This window comes from Nelumbo lutea, chromosome 3 (assembly GCF_056320005.1).
Source record: "Nelumbo lutea isolate HS-2025 chromosome 3, American lotus-T2T, whole genome shotgun sequence".
NCBI classification, from domain to species: Eukaryota; Viridiplantae; Streptophyta; class Magnoliopsida; order Proteales; family Nelumbonaceae; genus Nelumbo; species Nelumbo lutea.
This window is the reverse complement of record NC_142686.1, coordinates 43,929,656-43,951,742: the sequence shown is the minus strand read 5'-3', so window position 1 is coordinate 43,951,742 and position 22,087 is coordinate 43,929,656. Positions and strand designations below refer to the sequence as shown.

The 22,087-nt window shown below is 40.1% G+C and overlaps 1 protein-coding gene across 1 annotated transcript; it reads right to left on the bottom strand.

Moving 5' to 3' along the window:
- Positions 1-5,609: 5,609 nt before the first annotated feature.
- Positions 5,610-20,852, bottom strand: LOC148864577 (maltose excess protein 1-like, chloroplastic). Its single transcript, XM_088981022.1, has 9 exons — positions 20,466-20,852; positions 20,159-20,335; positions 19,784-20,074; positions 19,568-19,657; positions 15,859-15,960; positions 15,655-15,773; positions 6,710-6,772; positions 6,566-6,627; positions 5,610-6,014 (listed from the first exon to the last, which is right to left on the bottom strand). The coding sequence occupies exons 1-9, from the start codon at positions 20,691-20,693 to the stop codon at positions 5,932-5,934; spliced, it is 1,215 nt and encodes a 404-aa protein (XP_088837148.1). The 5' UTR covers positions 20,694-20,852; the 3' UTR covers positions 5,610-5,931.
- Between the last annotated feature and the right edge of the window lie 1,235 nt (positions 20,853-22,087).

Below are 22,087 nucleotides of genomic sequence, written 5' to 3'. Positions count from 1 at the left end.
GGGGCCTAGCCCCGACTTGAGGTGGTGCAGCCGAGGTCTGCCAAGCGGACTCCCTGGAAACAAAAGAGAGCACGACAGTAGGTCGAGGAAGAGGTCATGGTGGTCAACTCGGAGGAGGGCACTCAGGCTATTCTCCCCCTTCTTCGTGATGGGACATACCGAAGGGCAACTGTCCTCCAGTCTACGTGCCACAGTGGAACGTCTGAACTGAGGATGGGTTGGGAATGGAGAGCGTGGCCGAGCAACTTCTCTACGGCCTTTTGACGCCACCATTAGGTGGGAGGCAGTGGAGTCCACAAGCGGTGCCCTAGAGAGCACACTCGTCCTTCAAGCCACATCAGTAAGTTCTTGCTTGCCCTAGTTGTTTTGTTTTGGTTGGTTAAAGCTGTTGTGTTGACACTTAGTTTCCTTTTTGTAGAACTCTTGCTCGGCGATTGTGGTGGTTGACCATTTTTTGTTAGTGTGGTGCCTCTACAAGTCAAGCCACACCAAGGTCACACAACTGAAGGCTTAATTGGTTGAACTTGAGGTGGCAAGTGCGTAGACAGCCGCATTAGAAGCTGAGGTTGCCAAGCTGAAGGAGGTGTGGGAGAAGCTGAAGAAGGAGGCTGATGAGAGGGTGGATCGGGCAAGGGAGGAGGCAGTTGCTTAGTTCAGGGCCTTCCAGGAGTATCAGCACGAGATGGACAACTTTGCAACACGCTCCTTCAAGACAGGGTTCAACCTCTCTCCGTTTTTTTTTTGTTGATGATGTAAATGACTTAGTATGCCGAGCCTAAAACCTTGTACAAACTTTTTGGGTTAATGAAAAAGATATTTCTTGGTCCGAGCTTGTGTACTTTTGCTTCCCTTCTTTTTTATTTTGTTGAACCAAGTTGTAGGCCTTGGTCTTATTACAACCGAGATCTTTGGTCTTCAACTTTCTTGGCCTAGGTGTTTTCCAAGCTCTCATCTCTTGGGGGTTGCAGGTCTTGGGAGCTTTCGGCTCTTCGTGGGCTAGCCGTTCCTCAACTAGCTTTGATCTGATGCTTCATCAGTAGGGTGTGCAGAGTTAGATGACCACCCTTTGGCCTTTGGAGGTGGGAGTGTTCTTCCCTGCTTTGGGCTCTGTCATCAACGACCGAGTAAGCTAAATTGGTCGGCTATACACTGTTGGGCTAGCGTGTCGCTATGCATTGTAGGCTCTAGCTGTTATAGGTTGGTCGAGTCATTGTGCGGGTGTTCCAGTTGTTGAGAGTTTGGCTAGATGATGTGTGATGCGCGGCGTGCGTCGTGCGATTTGTGTCATGTAGGGTGTTGAACAACTGAGTGCAAAAGAACGTTGTCTTTATTGATGTGGAATCACTAGTAGTACATTCTTAGGTTCCCAATATTCCAACTCCTCGGTATGGGCCTTCCGTCATCAGGGTTTCTATGGCTAGGCGCTTTCCTCGGCCCAAGCTGCTCTCTCCTCCAACGATCATCCCGCCTGAGATCACAACGATGACCCCAACTAGGGGAGCCCAGGGTGGAGGTCTGGTTGCTAGTCACGGTTCCTCTGCTTTCTCATCGTTGTTGTCGATAAACCCACCGAGGTATCCGCACCTGGCTAGGTCCTCAATGTGGTGGCGCAGATCGTAACATTCATCAGTGTCATGGCCATGGTCTCGGTGGAACACATTATTTGTTGTAGTTCCTCTTATTGCTCTCGAATTTCATCTTCTTAGGCCATTGGGCACAATTATGGTCACAAATCTGCATTAGAATTTTAGACCGCAGTGTATTCAGCGGCATGAAATTTCTGTAAGTTGGTGGCGGGGTCTTTGGTCTAACCAGCGATCTTGTCTCTTGTCATCTCGGTCTGCCTTCTCTATCCTGCGTTCTTTGGAATCTCGTCTCTTTCTATCAGGTCGATCCTCTTTGTTTCTCTGTTGTGCTTTTCGCTTCTTCCGCGTTGATGTACTTTTTTGCATGGTTCATTAGTGTGGCTATGGTTTGAGGAGGATTCTTGGAGATTGAGAAGTTGAAGGGAGAGGGGAGGAGGCCATGCTAGATGGCGGTAACTACCATTGATTGGTTTAAGGACCGAACCTATAGAGATTTGGTGTTGAACTTGGTGAGATACTCCCTAAGGGACTCTCCCTTCTTTTGCTACACTTGTATGAGGCTTGTCAAAGCCTTCCATCTTCCAGTGTTTTTTACTGGCTGTGAACTGGGCCAGAAACTAGTTCTCCAACTGTTCTCAGGAAGAGATAGAGCGCGAAGAAGGGAGGAGTACCATGTCAAAGCCACACCCTTGAGAGTTTCCATGAAGGCTTTGCACATTAAGCCTTCGGGCATGCCATGCAACATCATCTGGGCTTTGAAGGCTTCAAAATGGTTGTTGGGGTCTCCCTTTCTGACATACTTCTCCAACTGTGGTGCTCGTTAGACGACTAGGGGGAGCTTGTCTACAATCTCTTGGGTGAAGGGCGGCTCCTTGGTGGGCTAGCTGTTTGGCTCCACTGGTTGGATCACAGGAGGGGCTGCACTTCTTTGAGCTTGGCTACGCTCCAACTCAGTCAAAAGTTGTCAGAGTTCTTTGATCTCTATATCTTTGTTGTCTACGACTGTTGCGTGCGTGAATCTTTCTTTGTTGGGCAGTGATTGGCGATCCTTGACCAAGATGGACTCGACGATAGAGATCGGATGGTGTGGTGTCCATTTGTCGAATCTTTCTTTAGCAAGTACTTGGGTGGTTTGGTGTGATTTGTTGCGGTTGTCATGTCCGCGGGATTGGGCTGAGGAGCCCGATCTTGATGTTCGTTGCTTTTCTTGATCAGACCGTGCCTTCCCCTTGCTCGAATGACACTTTTTGGGGTCCTCAGTGCAAGGATCAGCTGCGGTAAGCATCAAAGCAAGAGGAGGGAAGGTCTGTGCTGGTTGCGCCGCGGAGCCTAGCGTCTACATCATGGCCAAGATCCGGTCGACCTTCTCCTGCATTGCTTGAAATTGGGCAGGGTCGACCATGGCCTGAGGCTAGGTTTGTTATGACTCTCATAGCGGAGGGCTGCAGTGAGAATGGGATTCCCGAGATGGGGATCGACATATTGAGCGTTCTGAAGCGTTTCTTGGCATCTTTATTGATTGTTTCTTGATTTCATGGTGAGAGAAGTTAGGAATGGCTTTTTGTGTGATTCCCACAAACGACGCCAATCTGATGCAACTCAATCCGAGGTATTTCTTGAACCGAGGTCGTAGTCAGATAATCCTGCCAACTGAGCAGAGCCGAGGTGGAAGAACAAAGCCGCACTTCAAGATCTACAACCAAGAAAGTGGTCAAAGGTCTGAGGAGTTATCCCTGGGTAGATACTCTAACACTCAAGTCAATCGAAAAAGAAATGAGTGGTTGGGCCGAGCAGTTGGAGAACGGTGTTTACTCCAAGCAGAGTAACAATATGGGAGGTACCTTTTTATAACTGTTTGTGTCCTGATCAGATGAGGCTTCCGGGGTTGTCAGGATGAGGCTGTCCACCGAGGTCTTTGGGGTGAGTCCTATTCCCCAACAGAGTTGTCATCATCCGTATGATGTTCTCCTGTCTTAGTCGTGCTTATCCACATGACATGGCGCCGATGTGGCCGAGGTGATAGGAAAGGCCATAGAGGTGATGTAATGCTGATGTGGCAAGGTGATGAAGTAGGCACGTGGCACTAATGACCAATTGAAATTTATAAATTACAACGTATAATTATTTGATTTCTTTTATATTAGAAGCTTTTATCTTGATATTAAGTTTAAAGTTTATTATAGGTTACTATAGTCTTGACGATAATAAATGAAAAAAATGTATAATTATTTAATTTTGAAACTTGGAACTGAAATACAATAATTAGGCTCGGAATCTTAGCCTGGCCTAGCCCAGGCCCATGTAAGACCGGGCCCGGGCTTATATTTTTAAGCCCATAATGCAGCCCGGGCCTAACCTAAGCCCGTTGTTGTGAAGGCAAAGCCTGGCCCGGCCCATGATCACCCCTAGCTTCAGGCCTTTCCAACTCAAAAAAAAAAAAGACTAAAGTAAGGGAAATGGTAGGATTAGGAGAAATCGGTGAATGATCCGACTTGTTTAAGCATGAGACTCGGAATTGGATGAACCGCATCCAACACTATCGACACGGTTAGCCACCTAGTGGGTTGACCGAGCATTGATTTAACCCCAAAAAATAAAGAAAAAAAAAAGGAGAATAAAAACTCTTTTTAGTAGTTTAACTGTATTTTCATCTAGCGATGAAAAAAGGGAAATTTTGTTGATGATGCTAAGTTCAGATTTATAACCTAAAAATTCAGCCTTTGGATAGAAACATTGCACCAACTTGATGAATTAATTAGAAACATAAATTGAAAAATGTTTCTTCAGAGGACTCCCTACGATATGGACAGTCCACTCAGGGTTGATGAAGCCTCTATAGAGTACATAACTAGAAGGGTTGTTCTTAGGTAGAAGACAAATATCTAGAATTCATGGGCAATGTGAGCTATGTATCTGTCCCATGGTAAGATTTACCGTCTAAAATTCTACTTTTTAAACTGATGGTCCTGTCCAGATGTTTCCACCAGATAAATCTTAAGTAGACCCATCAACGATAAGGACACTTTCAAACCGAAAAACAGAAAAATAAAAAGACCTACAAGGGGACAACCCAATTTTGCCATAACTATACCGGCTTATCCTGTTACCGCCGGTAGCAAATGGGCAGTCCGAAGCCTGTTTGAATGACCATCACAGCCCAATCCTGTTACCGCCGGTAGCAAATGGGCAGTCCGAAGCCTGTTTGAATGACCATCACAGCCCAACTTGATCCAGACTTTTGGCCGGGTAGCAATGAAATGGCCCTAACATTAATGTAATTAAAAGCTTGCCCGTTTCGTTCATGAGAATAGGGGCTTGGAATCGAAATCAGAATAACCCATTCAAATTTCAACTGTTTGGTTGAGTGAAAATCGAAATTCCATTCCCATTCTTGATGGTAGGAGTGTTAATGGACCAATTTTGGATTAGACCGTGTCCAAACCAAAATCATTTTGAACAGATTGGATGAACCAACAAGACATTGAATTGACCAGTCCAAACTTAATGGTCAAAAATATTTATTGGATTGGATTGGACCCGGTCCATCCATAATGAATTTATATTGGATTGGGTTGGATTGAACCAATATCTGATCCATTGATAAAAGAGAAGAATATAGGTGTCAATGGACCAGGTTTTGGGTTAGAATTTATCTAAATTAAAACAAATTTTAACAAATTGGACAGTACAGACATTGAATTGGACCGGTCCAAAATATTCATTGGATTGGATTGGGCATGGTTCATTTCCATTGGACTGGATCGGATTGGACCAAATCCAGTCCAATTGACACCCCTACATGGTGGAATAATTTTCTCCCGTTTGAGGGAATAGCCATTCCCTCTCCCTCCTTTGAGAATGAAATCACATTCCAGTTGATTTCAATTCTCATTCTGATTTCTATTAGAACTAAACAGACTATGGAAATAGACCATTCCAATTCCAAATCTGATTCCGACTGTAAACCAAACAGACCCTAGTGAAAGCAACATCTTGTAAATTGTGATAGAAATCAACCAGGGATGCATGGTAACAAATTTATTGCTTCATTAACATTTTCTAAGAGTGCTTTTTGTTTCAAACTTACACGGAAATTAAAAAGAAACCAGTGTTGTTAAGATGCTTTGGGAACTGCAGCCGATATGAAGACGAGAACCTGGCAGCAGTAATGCTGCAGTTACTGCCTGAGGTCAAGTGCTGATTAACCTTAGGACGTCCACTGGTTTCACTGGGAGATGTTGAATTAGAAAACCTAAATCACATTTGAAATGAATAAATTAACCTCTGCTCTGCTTTGATGAACTAATGCAGATAGCATTGGCATGGCAGTACGAAAAGGAGAACTTTAACTTCCAAAGACCAACTCCGTCAAAGATCTCAGTGGTGAGATGTAGCCATAGGCTTTGGCATCTCTCCATAAAGTTGCTCCTGTTAAATAAGAAAGCAATCCAATTATTTTTGTTTTCCATGCTTAGGCAACAAACATGCTTTTTTTTTTTTTGGATCAATTACAGAAAGTTCGAAGTCCACATCTTAACCCTCTTAAACTCTCTTAACCCTCCCCCAGGGAAAACAAAAACAAAAATCTCAAAGTCCACATCTCTGTAATAACTCTGAAGGTCACGGTAAACTTTTCTCGTATGTGCATATTAGCATGCCAATTTGCAAGAGGCGGTTTGGACGAAACACCTTATGGTTGCCTCATACGTAGATCTACTTGGCCAAAAGGTAACGAATTCTTTAGATTTAACGATCTGGTCTATCACACAACAGTTCAAAGTTGTCTAAACCTATTGGGTAGGACAATCAATTAGATCACTTGATTATTCTGAGATCTCATATGTCAGATCATCAGTAAACCACTTACATGTGTGGGGAGAGCAATTAAAGACAATATTCTATCTATTTTCTACAATCATGATCAAAATAACCACATTTTCAATAGAAACAATACTGAAATGTAAGGATAGAAAAACTACCTATCCAAAAATACAGCCCAAGTGTTGCTCCCAAGAAGAATTCCCTGCTGATACTATTGAAACTGAAACAAAAAACAGCCTTAGATTGCAGATAACAGTATAGTCCATTCAAATTCGAGAACTTGAAAAGAGGAGACAACTCACCAGTACATGCATATGAGGTTCCCCCAACCATGTATAATGGATGACCATGTTGAACCAGTGAACCTACAAAAAGTGGAACAGAACAATTCAAATGTAATTCAGTTTAATTATCAATAGCATCCAAACAGAACTAACACCAAGGAACAAATACAACTCTTTTAGATGTATCAATGTTGTTTCCAGTCACATCATTTTCTATGAGTATATTGCTCTTCTTTACCAGGGTACCGAGTTCAAAGAAGCAATACTTCTATTGAATTTTCAAAATATTTCCAATTTGATAATAATTTTAGAACACTAAGAAATATAATATATAAGAACTTGGTTTATAAATTGACTAGATTCCAGAAAGTGGAGGGTGGAATTTTTTAAATTAAGTTTTCACACTAAAGAAGCATCGGCTTATGCAGAAGTACAGAAAATGACAACCACAAGAAGAAAAATTAATTTTCCTGTAAGCCAGATCAAAATATTTTCTCCCTCAGCTACTATATTTAATGTTGTTTTTCCACTGTTCCCTTAAATTTTCCTACTTATTTGATAGGATTGTCCCAGCACATTTTGTAGTTACAGAATACCCGTAATTAGTCTAACAGTACCAATTACAGATAAATGCACTTTACCAATTATATAACCATAACTGATACAGAACACAACTTTGTTAAATTACTTCTATCCATGTACTGGACAAACTGGAGCACATTTTGTAGTTACAGAATACCCATAATTAGTCTAACAGTACCAATTACACATAAATGCACTTTACCAATTATATAACCATAACTGATACAGAACACAACTTTGTTAAATTACTTCTATCCATGTACTGGACAAACTGGAGCCATTTTTATGTTCAAAATACTTCTCCAGACAAGATTATCTAAACAAATTTCACAAAGTTATAAATAAAAGATACAGCAGGGATGCTTATGGTTTTCTAGTGATCATATAAAAATCAATGATCATAGTTTCTGATGTTAAAAATAGAAAATTTAGCATTAGTTAGTCACCAAGAGAAAAGTTTGCAGAGACCGGGAGCCCATTTGGCGCGTCTTTCCACATGATCTTTCAGCTGTTTACAAGCCGAGAAGACCGATTTTTGGTCTAATCACGTTTGGCTCACGGAAGATCTAGCCGCCAAAAGACGAAGCGCCGAAAAGATGCGAGAAGCCCATTTTGGGCTGATTTCGGGAAGCTTCAAATGAAGCTTTCCGCGTCTTTTGCGTTTTAATCTCGCATAGAAAGACGTGCGTCTGCCAAACGTGCTTTGGGCTACTCAGATCTTCATGCAAAAGCTCAATGCGTCTTTTGCATGTCAGAGCTACCAGAAGATCTTCCCAAAAAGACATGCCAAACAGGCCCCTTACAAGGATCTGCTAAATGCCCTTGGGGTACAACCTTGTCCAGGTTGGGTGGCCTAAGTCCAACCAAAGAGCAGAATTCTCAACTAATATCACTATTCCATCCTAGTAAATGGGGTGGTGAGGGATTTTTTTCCAGCTAGTAGTGGGGGGATTCACTTTCCCCTTTTCTCTTTACCTTGGTAGCTGATGTGTTCAGTTGAATTATCACTAGGGCTGATTGGGATGATGTGATAAGGGGATGGAGAGTAGGCACAAACCGAATTCTAGTAACTCACCTTCAGTTTGTTGATGACTTGATGATCTTCTATGATGGAGGCTTCGGTGAGAAAGTGGAAAACCTGAAAGAATTGATTAGAGCTTTTGAAGGAGTTTCCAATTTGAAAATCAATCTAGGAAAAAGCTGCATAGCCGGAGTAAATCTAAACTTTGAGGAGGTTGAGGCGGTTGCAAATTGTCTTGAGTGTTCCATTTCTCCCTGGCCTTTGTCCTACTTAGGGCTTCCATTAGGGGCAAACCCTAGGGAGAGTAGGTTTTGGACCCCAGTCTTGGAGCAGATCGAAAAGAGATTAGCTGTGTGGAAGAAAAATTATATCTCTTTGGGTGGGAGGATCACTTTGATAAAAGCTACCTTCATGAATTTACCTACCTATTACCTCTTTGTCTTTAGGATACCGTCTAGGGAAGCAAAGAAATTGGAAAAATTGATGAGAGATTTTCTTTGGGAACCATGAGAAGGTAATACAGATCACTTAATTAGTTGGGGGGTTGTGGGTAGAAGCAAAGAGGAAGAAGGATTAGGGCTTGGGAATGTGCTTAAAAAGAACTCAACTTTGTTAGGGAAGTGGTTGTAGAGGTGGCCTTTGGAGCGAGATAGAATCTGGCACGAAGTGGTGAAGAGTATTCATGGATGTTTAGAGAGTGGTTGAGATACTGGTGCATCAAGGAGGGCTAACCTAGCTACACCAAGGAAAGCAATTCACAAAATTCTTCCGCAGTTCCTCAATTGTGTCAGGTAATGCTTGTTCTGGTAATTCTATTCGGTTTTGGGAGGACATTTGGGCTGGAGATCTCCCTCTAAAAGACCTTTTTCCATCATTATACTCTATTTCTTTGTATAAAAAAGAGGTGATCTCAAAATTCCTTTCGTCAATCTTAAATTTGTCAGCGTTGTCTTGGGATTTTGTTTTCCGTAGAGGGTTGAAGGATGCGGAAATTGAGTGTTTGTCTACTCTTCTTTGTCTCCTTGATAAGATTGGCTGGACCCCTCGAAAACTGATAAAAGGATTTGGGCCATTCATCCCAATGGGTCTTTTTCTTATGGCTTCTTTTTCAATTTCCTCTGCCAAACATCCTCTCAACAAAGTTTCCCTTCCAAAGAAGTCTGGTGTAGGCCAGTCCCCCCCAAGGTTTTGGCTTGTGTTGGGAAGTGTTGCATGGTAAAGTAAACACGATGGATAACCTACAAAAGAGAAGATCCATCCATTGTATTTCACCAAACTGGTGCATTCTTTGCAGATCTCATGGTGAGGATTGTAATCATCTATTTTTATCTTGTAGTGTAACTGTAGAGCTCTGGGTTTAGCTTCTATCTTTGTTTGGGTGTAGTTGGGATATGCCAGCAGAAGTAAGCACAATCTTTAACCCTTCTTTTTTCTCTTGGCCCCACAAAAGAGGAAGGAAAATGTGGAGGTGCACGTGAGCAACTTTGTTATGGACAGTATGGGAAGAAAGGAATGCCAGGATCTTCAAAAAAAAAGGAAGGAGCAGTTAAGCCTTAAAGGACTGCATTATGTATAAGTCAATACATTGGTTAAAGACTAGAATTATTTAAACATTTCTCTTTTACTAATTGTTGGAAGGATTGGATGTTGGTAGCAAGATGTTCCTCCTCCAAGGTAAGGGTATTTGACTAGTTGGGTCCCCCCTCTTCTTGGTTCTTTGAAGCTGAATTTTGATGGGAATAGCCAGGGTAACCCGGGTTCCTCTGGGATGGGAGGTGTACTAAGGAATGAGGCTGGAGAGGTTGTCTTACTCTACTTTGGCCCTTTAGGTGTTGGGAACTCTATCCAGGCAGAACTGTTGGCTGCAATACAAGGAATACTTCTTGCAAAAGAAGTGGGCGTGGAGCAGCTTCTAATTGAAGGAGATTCTAAGACAGTGGTGGACTGGTTAAATAATCTGGAGGATGTCACTTGGGGCTACAAAAATGAGTTAAAGAAATTCAAATGTCTGACAAGAAATATGTCTATAACAGTATAGTGGGTCGAGAGATCAGCTAATGCATTTGCCGATGTCTTGGCGAAACAAGGGATAAATAGGGAAACGTTGTTTTGAGCGCAATTGTAACTCTTCTTTAACATCAACATTCATGTAATCTCTATTGTAGTTTTTGTATTTGTTGTTTGGAGAGGCGACATCTTGCACCTCTAAGGAGATTTTCATGTAACCAATCTTTGAATTAATAGAAGATGATTTAATTTATCAAAAAACAAAATCTCAACTAATAAAACATATACATACATAGGGAAAGCTTTGGGGGTGTTTTGGGTGTATTGGACATAGGGGTGGCAATTTCTCACCCAACCCGTTGAACCCACCCAATCCACCTAGTATCTAACCCGTCCAACCCACCCATTAACTTAGCAGGTTAGAAATGGGTCGAATCACCCGTTGGATCAATTTAAATGGGTCGGGTCAGGTCGGGTTGTGGGTACCCTTTGGGTTAGCTACTAATGATACAAGTGTGACTTCCTTAGCCATTATTCTTTATTATTTTTCATTTGAGTGAAACAATTTATAATTAATGTATGATTAAAATTAGTATTGATTTGAGTTAACACAATTCACCCAAATCGACATGAATCCAAATTCAATCAAATGGCCCAATCAATTCGTTCAATGGCTCCATTTGGTCTGATTTGATTATAGTGCAAATTGCCCAACTATACCCAACCTTAATCAACCCAAACAACTCAACAACCTAGACCGACCCGATTTTGGTCAACTAGATCCAACTCCAGGTTAGATCGTTCGGGGGGCATCCCAACCTGGCCTGATTTTGGACTGGACCAACTTGATTTGAGTCTGCATGGCATGCTCGACCCATCTTGATCTGGTTTGGGCCAGGCAGCCTGGTCCCAAATAGGAACCCAAGCCCAACCTTCTAGTCCAGATCAAACTGGCCTAGTTTGGGTTGGCCAATACGATTTGAACTCAAATGGCCCGAACCAACCCAACCAGATTCGGATTGGTATGGATCATCCCGATCTGAATGTGAATAGACACGTTTGGCTCGGTTCAATTCGATTTGGTCAACCTAGTTCGGAACCAAACGGTTCGGACCCAGCTCGATTTAGGACAATGTGGTCCAAACCAACTTGACCCAGGTATAGATGGCATGGTCGGCCCAACTCGATCATGTTTTGGTTTGGTCAGCTTGATCTCAAACGTGAACCCATGCCCAACTCAATTTGGACCTATTTGGGTCAAACCAAACCGGTCTAGTTTGAGCCGATCGGTCTGATCCAAATCCAAACAATTTGGCCACTCTTGATCTAATTAGCCAAGTGATTAATTGCTCTTTATTCTTCTTGTAATTTGTAAAAGTAATATGCATGTAATGTAATTTGAAGCTTCACTTCTTGTGTAAACAACAACCACTATTATTACCAAGCCATGACCAACTTATTTGTTAAAAGGGAGTTGGTTTTTAGTTCATAAACTAAGTTGTTATAACTTATAAGGTTAATGGGTTGGGCAGGCTGGATTTGAGTCAAGGCAGGTTTGGTTGAACCCAACCCATTTAATTTTATTTAAATGGGTCATTAATAAGTTGGTGGTCAAATGGGTTGGGTTGAAGTTCAACCCAAATCCAACCCACCCAAGCCCGCCCAATTGCCACCGCTAACCGGGCGCTAGGGTTTGTCTAAGGCTGAACAACCTTGTATTTCATTGATTCTAATATAGTGGATTTCTGTTCCTCTCTCGCCTATGGACGTAGGCCAAATGCCAAACCACATTAAATTCCTATGTGCTCTTGAGTTGCTCTCTTTTCTGTTTCTTTTTGTTTCTCTATTTGCCGATCATTTCAGATCTTGGGTTCTCATTATAGAGACAATTTGGGGATTTATAGCATTTTGAACAGAAAGAGTTTTGCAAGGTTTGGACCTGCAGTCTTCTCCACTCGATACATCTTCCACAATTAAACAAGTCATGCCTAATGTTTTTATGTGTGTAAGCTACCTGATGTCTCATCTCTAGTCCAACTCAATTTTAAAGCCATTTTAAAAATTCTCATCATTAACCTAACTGACCTGGCAAAAAATATCAGGTTTAGTCAATCCAACCTTCATCCCTAAGGATGACTTATGAAGAAGGTTAATCTTTTAAAACCAAATGATTAAGCTTACATCCATATGGATAGCACTCCAGACTATAAAAGTAGCAAAGTCAGTAAGTTCAGATTCCTCAAATCAACAACAGGAAAGCTACAATCTTTTACAAAAGCACAAAAATCACTGTTCTTCTGGCCTAATATTTCTCTAAGTATATTTCATACAAAACTTGCATCCTGACATTGAGAAGAGAAGAATGAAAGGTTAACCTCCATTTCAAGAGTGGTAAACTTCATTAATTCCTCATTGATTTTCTGGTTTATAAACTGATTTATTTAGATTTGGAAATGTAGAATAAAAAGAAAGAAAAGAGAAAAAGGTAGAGAAGAGAATGTAGGTTGAAAAGAAGAATATGTAAGGCAAGAGCCTCTTTCTTATTATTTAGATCACCTTACATTGACAGAAAAATGAACAGTCATGTAACCTCCACAACAGCAATAAGAAACTCAAGAAAAACAGAAAATATACTCAGTCCAAGACATCTTATAAGAAGACCAATTAATATAAAGCATCAGATTGAGCACCATTCAACTCTCCCCTTCAAGCTGAGTATAGATGGTAATCATTCCCAGTTTACCTAGATTAAACTCTAGCTTAGAGCATGAAACACCTTTTGTAAAAATATCTGCTAGCTGCTCATTAGTCTTGATATATGGAAGATAAATTTCATCAGATAGCACCCACTCTAATATAAAATGGTGTTCAACCCCTGTTTTTAATCATGTTGCAACTAGATTATGAGGCATGTTAATTGCTACTTAATTATTCTAATAAAATACCAATGACTAATCAATTTCAATACCTAGCTTCTCAAGAAAATATGACCCTCTGGAACTCCATGTGTCATGGATCTGTACCCTACTTCTAAATTAGAATGAACTACAGACGATTTTTTTTTTTCTCTTCCATGACACCCGGATTTCCACTCACAAAAACACAATAACATGAAGTCATTCACTATCACCAAGCGATCCTTCCCAGTCTACGTCTTGAAGACTTTACCTTCATGTGATCATGACAAGTATTAAGAATTCCTCTCCCTAGACTTATTTCAAGTAAGAAAGTATTTGCTGTCATTGCTAGATGCCTTATGAGGTGCATGCAGTTAACAACACTAGTTATGAGGTGCATGCATATCTAGCCTGGTCATACAGAAGTATAATACTATAGTAACCTGTCCACCAATCTCTGATACATGCTACAATCTGCAATTATGTCACCTTCAAATAAATTAAGTCTATGATTTGGATTGATGGGTGCATCCACTAGTTTTACTTTTACCAGTAAATTTCCTGTATCCTTGAGCACATCCAAAACATAATTCCTCTATAGTGAACATACCATGTTTGGAATGAGAAATTTCTAACCATAGGATATATATTTCTTTTGAAACAGGTAAAGTATGTCGTTAAAAGAGAGAAAAGAGAACAAAAGCATGTACAACAAGAAGCTGTACACGGATTTACAAAATACTGCCCAAGAAATCCTATACCCCCCAGCCCTGCTTTACAAAAATATATTCCCACGTACAAAAAAGAGTTGTAATTCCTATCCCTGAACAATTTGTTTATAGAAAAGCCAAGACATTATTTTGCCCAATATTCTCTGAAACACTGTGTTGGGAGAGCTGCTTTTGTTCTTGAATAACTCTTGCATTTCTTTCCTTTCATAAACACCAAAAAACAGCTGCAGGCCCCATGTTCCAAGCCAACTTTCCCTTTCAAGGATAAACCCCCTATGCTCCAACCTCTTACAAAATCCAAAACCGACTCCAGGCATCATCTCTTTATTTCAAACAGGTTCCAGATTTTGAACCACACTTCTTGGGGAAACCACAGTGTAACAGATGGTGATTCCAAGGTTCCTCTTGAGCCTCACATAAGACACAGATATCAGATGTCAACTGCATCCCTTTTCTGATCAAATTGTCTCTGGTTAAGAGTCTATTCAGGCAGGCCAGCCACACAAAGAAGTCCACCTTAGATGGAACATTCTTACACCAGACGACCTGGACTGGGATATTCTGCTCTTCTGACCTTGAGATAGCCTTTTAGAAGGATTTAACCGAAAAATTCCCAGATATGTCCCATTTCCACACTCTTCTATCAGCACACCCAATGTTCCTATAGGATATATTTGAGCTCACCTAGGTCTTCAATTTCAAACTCAGTTCCTACAAATTGCTTAAGATGAGCATTTTCCCAATTATCATTTCTGCTAACCATTATATCATCAACATAAAAAAATTAGAATACCCATTAACTCACCTTTCCTTTTGATGCACAATGCCCGATCAGATTAAGGCTGAAGAAGGCCAACCCAACCTTTTGCAAAGTGTCTCTAGACTTTAATCCATATAAGGACTTCTTAATCCAATACATACGGAAATCAAGAGTTAACACCAAATATACTTCATTTAAATCATCATTTAAGAATGAATTCTTCACACATCAAATTCATATATAATGGCAAAGAATTATGAGCAGCAATGGACAATAGTACTCTAACTGAAGTAATCCTAGCCATAGGAGAAAACAAATCCTTTGTCTATGCCATAGGTCTGAGTATTATCCCTTTGCCATAAAAAGAATTTAGTAAGGTTTTTAACTCACAGCCTTTCCACTCAATATGTTTTCCAAGTTCTACCACTAAATCTGTCATGTCCTATGTTTCTATATATGTTCTAGAACATAAAAATCACACAAAAACTGGGTTCAGCTACCTGATGTCTCATGTCTAGTCCAACTCAATTTTTAAATCCATTTAATAACTCTCATCATTGACCTAACTGACCTGGCAAAAGGTCAGGTTCACTCAATCATCACAATAAAGATTTCATCCATAACGATGACCAATTAGGCAGGTTATTCATTTAAAACTAAATCACTGAGCTTAAATCCAAATGGACAACACTCCAGACTCTGTTAAAACTAACAATGTCAGAAAGTTGGGATTCTTCAAATCAACAATGGGCAACCTATAATCTATTGCATCAAGAGAGAATTAATCACTACACTTCTAGCCCAATATCACTTCAAGTATATTCCATACAAAAGTTGTGCCCCAAGATTTAGAAAATATTTAAGATTTAGCCACCATTTCAAGAGTAGTAACAAGTCAGAACTAACATTTAGCTATATTAATTGGAAATCAGATGACCAAAAAAGCAATCTGAGAAGAAAATTACCACATGAAATCACGGATAAAGAGTGCACGTGGAATCATAAGACCGTTTCCAATCATAGAAAGCAACATTGTGAGAGCTGATAAGCCTTTGATGTTATCTGGATTCAAAAAATTCGTCCACTGTGCACAAGAACAATTCATGATTATTTCTTTACAGATAACAAAAAAAAGCTGATACATCAAAGAAAAGACTAATTTATTTTACCATCTGTGTAATTGGCATCCACATGAAGAGTAGTGTTGCTGTCCATCCAGATATCGATCCAACAAATTTTATACCTTTCTCTGAGAGCGTTCCAGTTCGTGCCTGAAAATCTTAGTGAATGCAAGGTTAGAAGAAAGACTGCCAATAATTCTAATCATTCCACTGATGTAGCTTCTGATCAGAACCCATCTGTTTTCTTTTTTTCTTTTTTTTTGTGAAAAGTGTAGAGTATTGGATTGCGAAAACAAAACAAATACAACCACTACAACCAACACAGCCACGAATTGTGCATCCCAAGAACCTGTACATCAAAATATTCTATTTTAATTACAAAAAAGAGTAACATAAGCAAAAACAGAATTATATGGAATGTTTTGAATGGTTAACCAAATTTATTTGGTTCGGTATTTTTCAAAAACTGTTAGGATTGGCTAACCGATCGATAAGCACTCATGGTTTGGTTAACCAGTCCATGAGCACCCCCACTTAGTGGGAGCCCCTGTGCACCTAGGGCTGTAAGCGGATCAAAGTCAACAAAATCTGAATCCAACCCAATTATTGAAAACTTACATCCAAATTTGATCCAAAATCCAATCGAATTTGAAGACCTCATATTCGAATTTGAATCTTAACAAACTCATATCAGATTCGAATTCAATCTGACTAATTTTTTAAAATACAAAAAATTAAAAAGTCAATTACTTTTCAACTTTTATGTATAATAAATTAATGTAAATATAACATACTGAATTTATTATATATATATATATATATCAGTTCATATATAATAAAATATATAAAAATATAATCAATAAATATTATAATATGATTGGATTTGGATGGAGTCAAATCCAAATACAAACCGATTATTAATTGAATGCAGATTGCAAAATCTGAATCCGATCAAATTACGTAAATACGCCATCCGAATCCAGGATAATCAGATTGAATGTCGGATTGGGCCACAAAGTTTTAGGTATCAATGTATCATTGACAGGCCTATGTTCACCTAGCCCAAGGAAAATTATTCTCACCAAGTCTAATCAGACTCTCATAGGAGGATTTGATTAACCAAAAAAAAACCCATCCTTACTCTATCTTCATAGCCCTTCTTCATTTCCTGATGAGCTTGGGCTAACCAACTATCAGCTTTCTCATTACAACTTACCTAATTGTAATCAAGAGAAATTCAGAATAAAAGGTCCTTCTTCCATGTCCTGACCTACTAGCACATTTCAAACCCCTTCCACAAGAAGAGGGAAAATTGGCCTTGTATATCCAAATAAGGCTTCTTTCCCTTGTAAAGAGGTCCGGTCTAAACCTGTTCCCCCTAAAGTGGGATCTCTTTGTTTGGAGGCCTCACTTGAGAAACTAAACACCTTGGACAACCTACAAAGAAGAAGACCTTGTCTCAATATCTCCCCCAGTTGGTGTGTCCTCTGCAAAGCGAATGGAGAAAGTTGTTACCATTTACTAATATCCTGTCCTTTTGTTGGTCTCTGGGAAAAACTTTTTAGTCTCTTTGGATGCAGGTGGACAATGCCAATGCAGATTAGCAATCTATTTGAACCTACAACTTTCAGATGGCCTAAGAAAAGAGGTAGAGTCTTGTGGAGGTATGCTAGGGGTGCACTTGTTTGGACTATCTAAGAGGAAAGAAATGCCAGGATTTTTTATGAGAAGGAGAGGAATGAGGTAATTGTATGGGAATGATTAACAAATAGAGCCACCAATTGGGTGAAGACCTTGGAACTACTTTCTCCTTTCTCTTTTGATGATTTATGGAGAAATTGGGAAGTGGTTGCCAAAAGTTTTAGTACGAGACCTAAACCATCAGCAGATCAGAAACCTCCTCAAGAGGGTATCATTAAGCTCAACTTTGATGGTAGCAGTTTAGGAAATTCGGGTCCTTCTGGTGTTGGGGGAGTGTTCAGAAATACAGAGGGGCTAATCATCAATCTATATTTTGGACCTATAGGAGTAGGGGATTCAATTAATGCAGAAATTCAAGCAGCGGTACATGGAGCTGAAATTGCCAAAGGGCTAAATTGTGAACAGCTGTTAATCGAAGGTGATTCAAATTGGAGATCCAGTGGTTAAAGGAACCAAAAACAGCAGTCTGGTCCTATAAAGGTTCAAATGGCTAACTACAAACATGTCAAATCAATTCTAATGGGAAAGAAGATCAGCAAATGGGTTAGCAGATTCACTAGCTAAACAAGGGGTGCATAGAAATCAGATGTTTTGGGCTAAACTGTAATTATTTGTTTTAATCTGAGGCTGCATCTCGTGCCTCATTTTGGGAACTTTCTCTGTGTATCTTTATGCTCCTAATCTATTAACAAAATTAATCATTATTCATCAAAAAAAAAATCCCCCACCTCCCCACCCCCAACCACCCGACAAAATAAACAAATAAACAAATTAAGAAACATGCCTTCTTTTCCAGCCAGCCTCTAGTAGAGCTCTCGAGAACTGCAATTCTACTACCCTGAACAAAGAGTAGGATTTATACAATGAACCGACAATGAGCATGAAATAGGTTATAATGCCTCAAATAAATTCCTCGTCATTTCACCTTAAGATTGTTCTCCAAAAGCCAATTATTCAAGTCAAAGACATAAGAACCTAGGGACAAAGGACACTCAAAAACAATGTAATAAATTTGTGATGAGTTTCTTCTGGTAACATTTGAGGGTACCCATGGAAGGTGATGAATTTTGTAATGATAATGTCCTCAGGACAGAGAAGAAACTATATCCAAATTGTAGACACCCTTGAGAACACTTGTAAGCTTGAAAGGTTGTAGGTTTATGCTGTATGTGTCAATTTAAACACAAGTACTCAACAAATAATCAAGATATAGGCCATAAGGTGAAACTTTCAGATTCAAATACCAGCCACATACAACCAAAATATTTATTATGCATGTATTACATATCCCTCCTAAACCGCAGATAGTGGGGACCAGCATTAGGTAATGGCCCTTGTATATTATGGTGGCAATCAAGGACTCAAGTCTTTTCTGTTTTGTATTCATTCAAACTACAGTAACTTTTAGGCTTTGTTTTAGTCAATGATTCCAACAATCTTCAAGAGTCATAAATATGCGGTTTATTTTCTATTTCATCAATTTCTAGCATTGAAAGAATAACTGAATGTCCATTGCCCCATTTTCCAAAAGAAATAAGTGCTAATGCAGAACGATAAACAAGATACAACATGGTTTGCATAAATCCACTGTTCTAGATCCCAATAGCTTTCACTAAAACTGCCATTGCAAGGTTCTGCATGAGCTGCTTTCTCAAAAATCTGTATATATGGTCAAGGAGAAGCAAATATATCATTCTGAAATGTATATTATACTGTAAAAAGTGGCATGTTATCTCTAGAATGGTAGAAGTTAACTCCAACAATGCATTTATATTAGAACCTTCATCCTTTACTGTGTTGCGATAATTTATATCACCTTTTCTTGGTAAAATTGAAACCAACAAAGGATCATTAATCTAAACAATTGGGCTCACATCCATAATCCATGGGTGTTGTGCCTGAAAGTGTGATACATGTCCATACAGCAATATGAACCTGGACAGTGATAATTTTTTCCTTTATCTTGCCTTATTTCCATCAAGCATGCAGGACAAAAATTTGATATCACAATTGACCAAATCAGCATAGCTAAAAGCAGAAGAATATTCATACTTACCATAACAACAGCTGTGACAGCCGTCACAAAAGCAACAATCCCAGGCAAGATACTGTTCGGAATGAATGGAACAAAGGTAGACCACATAACCTGTATCCAGTTCATGAAAGTTCATGAAATGCGGGCCTATCAGAATCTGCAAGACTTCAATTGAAAAAGCTAAAAGAAGAAGAAGAAGAAGAAGATTAACAAATTCAAGAACCATTTCCAGCTTACCTGAGGAAGTACAGCGAATCCACCAATAGTAACAAAATCTTCCCAGGCTTGCCAGATCCCAGAATTAAGCAAATTTAGATAATTCAGAAAATTCAAAATGAGACCAGAACCCACAACGACCGAAGTCACAGTGAAATGTGGCAGAGGCATTGATTCTGCCATGGCAAGCTGGGCAATCACCACATACGACGAGATAGCTCCCAGCGTCTGAACCAAAACCGCCTCCATCTCCCTCTTCTTCACAAAGTAGGAAAGCAGAGATAAATTCCCAAGCAAACCAGTCAACATTGCCTGCACTTTAAAAATATTTTCCTCTTTACCCTTGCATAGTCTTCATTAACAAAACCCCTAATTCACAAACACCGAATCAATTACCAGCCATGGAACAGCAAAGAGCGCGGATTTATTTCCCGCCAAAAGATTCCGGGCATTGAGAATGATCTGAGGCATCTGGAGCAACAGAAAGGGCACATTCGCCCCTGCGGCGAACTTGGCTGTCAACGAGTCCCATTCCTCGAAACTCTTACTACATCCAAGGAGCTTCTCCGGCTCCTGAGAAACAAACAAACAAACAAACAAACAAAAAAACCCGGAAACTTTTTCAAATTTATTGAAAGAGAAGGCAAGAAGCAACAAATAACCGCCATTAACTGTCAATTTAACTGTCGTTAATTGTAATTACCTGATCTGTGACGACAGAGACGTCGGACTCTAGGGAAAGGCAAGGTTTGAATCGGCGATGAAGGGATGGATTGAACGACAGGAATTTGAAGGCCTTAGGGTAGACGGGAGAGGAGAGGGAGAGAGTGTAGGGTTTCAAGGGCAGGAAGTTGGCAGTTAGGGAGTAATTGGAGGGTGTGGAAGGGAGAGTCAAGGGTGGCTTGGCGGAGGAGAGAAGGGAGCCCGCCATTGGTGGTTGCTCTGAAGTCTGAGAGGGAGGCAGAAGACGTAGCAGAGAGGTCGGAGGTTACGCTTACGTAGGAAGGACAGTCTGGACAGAGACAGACAAAGCGGCAGAAATGGCCAAATGTCTACCTAACAATGGGAAACTGCCAATAACAGAAATGTTGAGGAGACACGTGGACGACGGATGTTGATGCTTTGTCACGGTGACACGTAGATAGATAATGCAAGTGTGCGTGAAGCAATCAATAAAATCAACAACTTCTCCTCGTGCCATTAATTGAGACCGGATCTGCTCCGCATTAAGGAGGGAAAACCGAAGACGTCACGTCAACACGGTGACATCTGGCAACTGGCAAATGGCGACTGGCGAGTGCCCAACCGCACAGATGGACCCGGAATCCAACCGAAAGGCGCCTAAATTGTCCGTGCTTGGGCCTATGGCTGATCATGGACCGAGTTTGATCCGCGCTTATCACTTTTTTCATAATAAACCAATGTGTATAAAATTTATTTGGGTTAATTGCTTTTATATACCATTTTAAATGAACTTTCAAAAACTTGACTTGACAAAAATAGCCTTCCACTGTTCACTAAATTTTCAATACATGCCCCCATTCTTACTGTACCAGAAAAACAGCAGGAGGGCTCGCAGGTGATCAATTCGTATCGGAACGAGGGAGCTGCTGAAATAAGTGAGACTTTCATGGTCTTGGGAAGGATTAAACGCGGCCTGAAGTTTCAAGGTCAATAAGCTCGTCGGTTCTACCAAAAAATTGATGGGTCTCAGATCGTACATCCATTAACGCTCCAAATGATCAACATGCCCAGAAAGACAGCCCCTGTTAAGATTGGAAAACGCTTCTGTAAGCACGCATTCGGCCAGAAAATGCACGTATGAGGTGTAGGGTGACCCGCACAAAGTGCGGGCCATGCCGTGCCGTGCCGCCCACCCTAGGATAACTTGCGTGTTGGCCAGTGCTGTGGGTCAGGCCGGCCCGTAGGTCGGGCATTTTAATTTTATATAGATTTTGATGTATATAATTATCTATATATATAATAATTAAATAATTAGTATAATAAAATTAAAAATAATTGTTTATTTTATTAATATATTATATATTAGATATTATATATAGATATATAAAATATTTTATATATATATATATATATAATATGCCAATCTGGCCATGATCCTAAACGCTCAGGCTTAAAACAGTCCACACGATCATATCGGATCTGACATGACCCATGTACCATCATGCCGAACTAGTCCAAATTGGGCCGAACTGTGCCAAGCTGCAGGCAGTATGGCCCGATTTATACATTTATTTAATTATTTTTTTAGCATCTAAAATAGAGAAAAAAATAGGTAAATATCAAATTGATAAAATTTCATCG

Excerpts from the sequence above, each read along its gene's own strand:
- LOC148864577 (XM_088981022.1), bottom strand. The coding sequence starts at position 20,693 with ATGGCGGGCTCCCTTCTCTCCTCCGCCAAGCCACCCTTGACTCTCCCT. Across the intron at positions 15,961-19,567 it reads CTGTCACAGCTGTTGTTATG|GCACGAACTGGAACGCTCTC; the intron begins GTAAGTATGAAT and ends TAAGATTTTCAG. Across the intron at positions 6,773-15,654 it reads TTTATCCGTGATTTCATGTG|GTTCACTGGTTCAACATGGT; the intron begins GTAATTTTCTTC and ends CACTTTTTGTAG.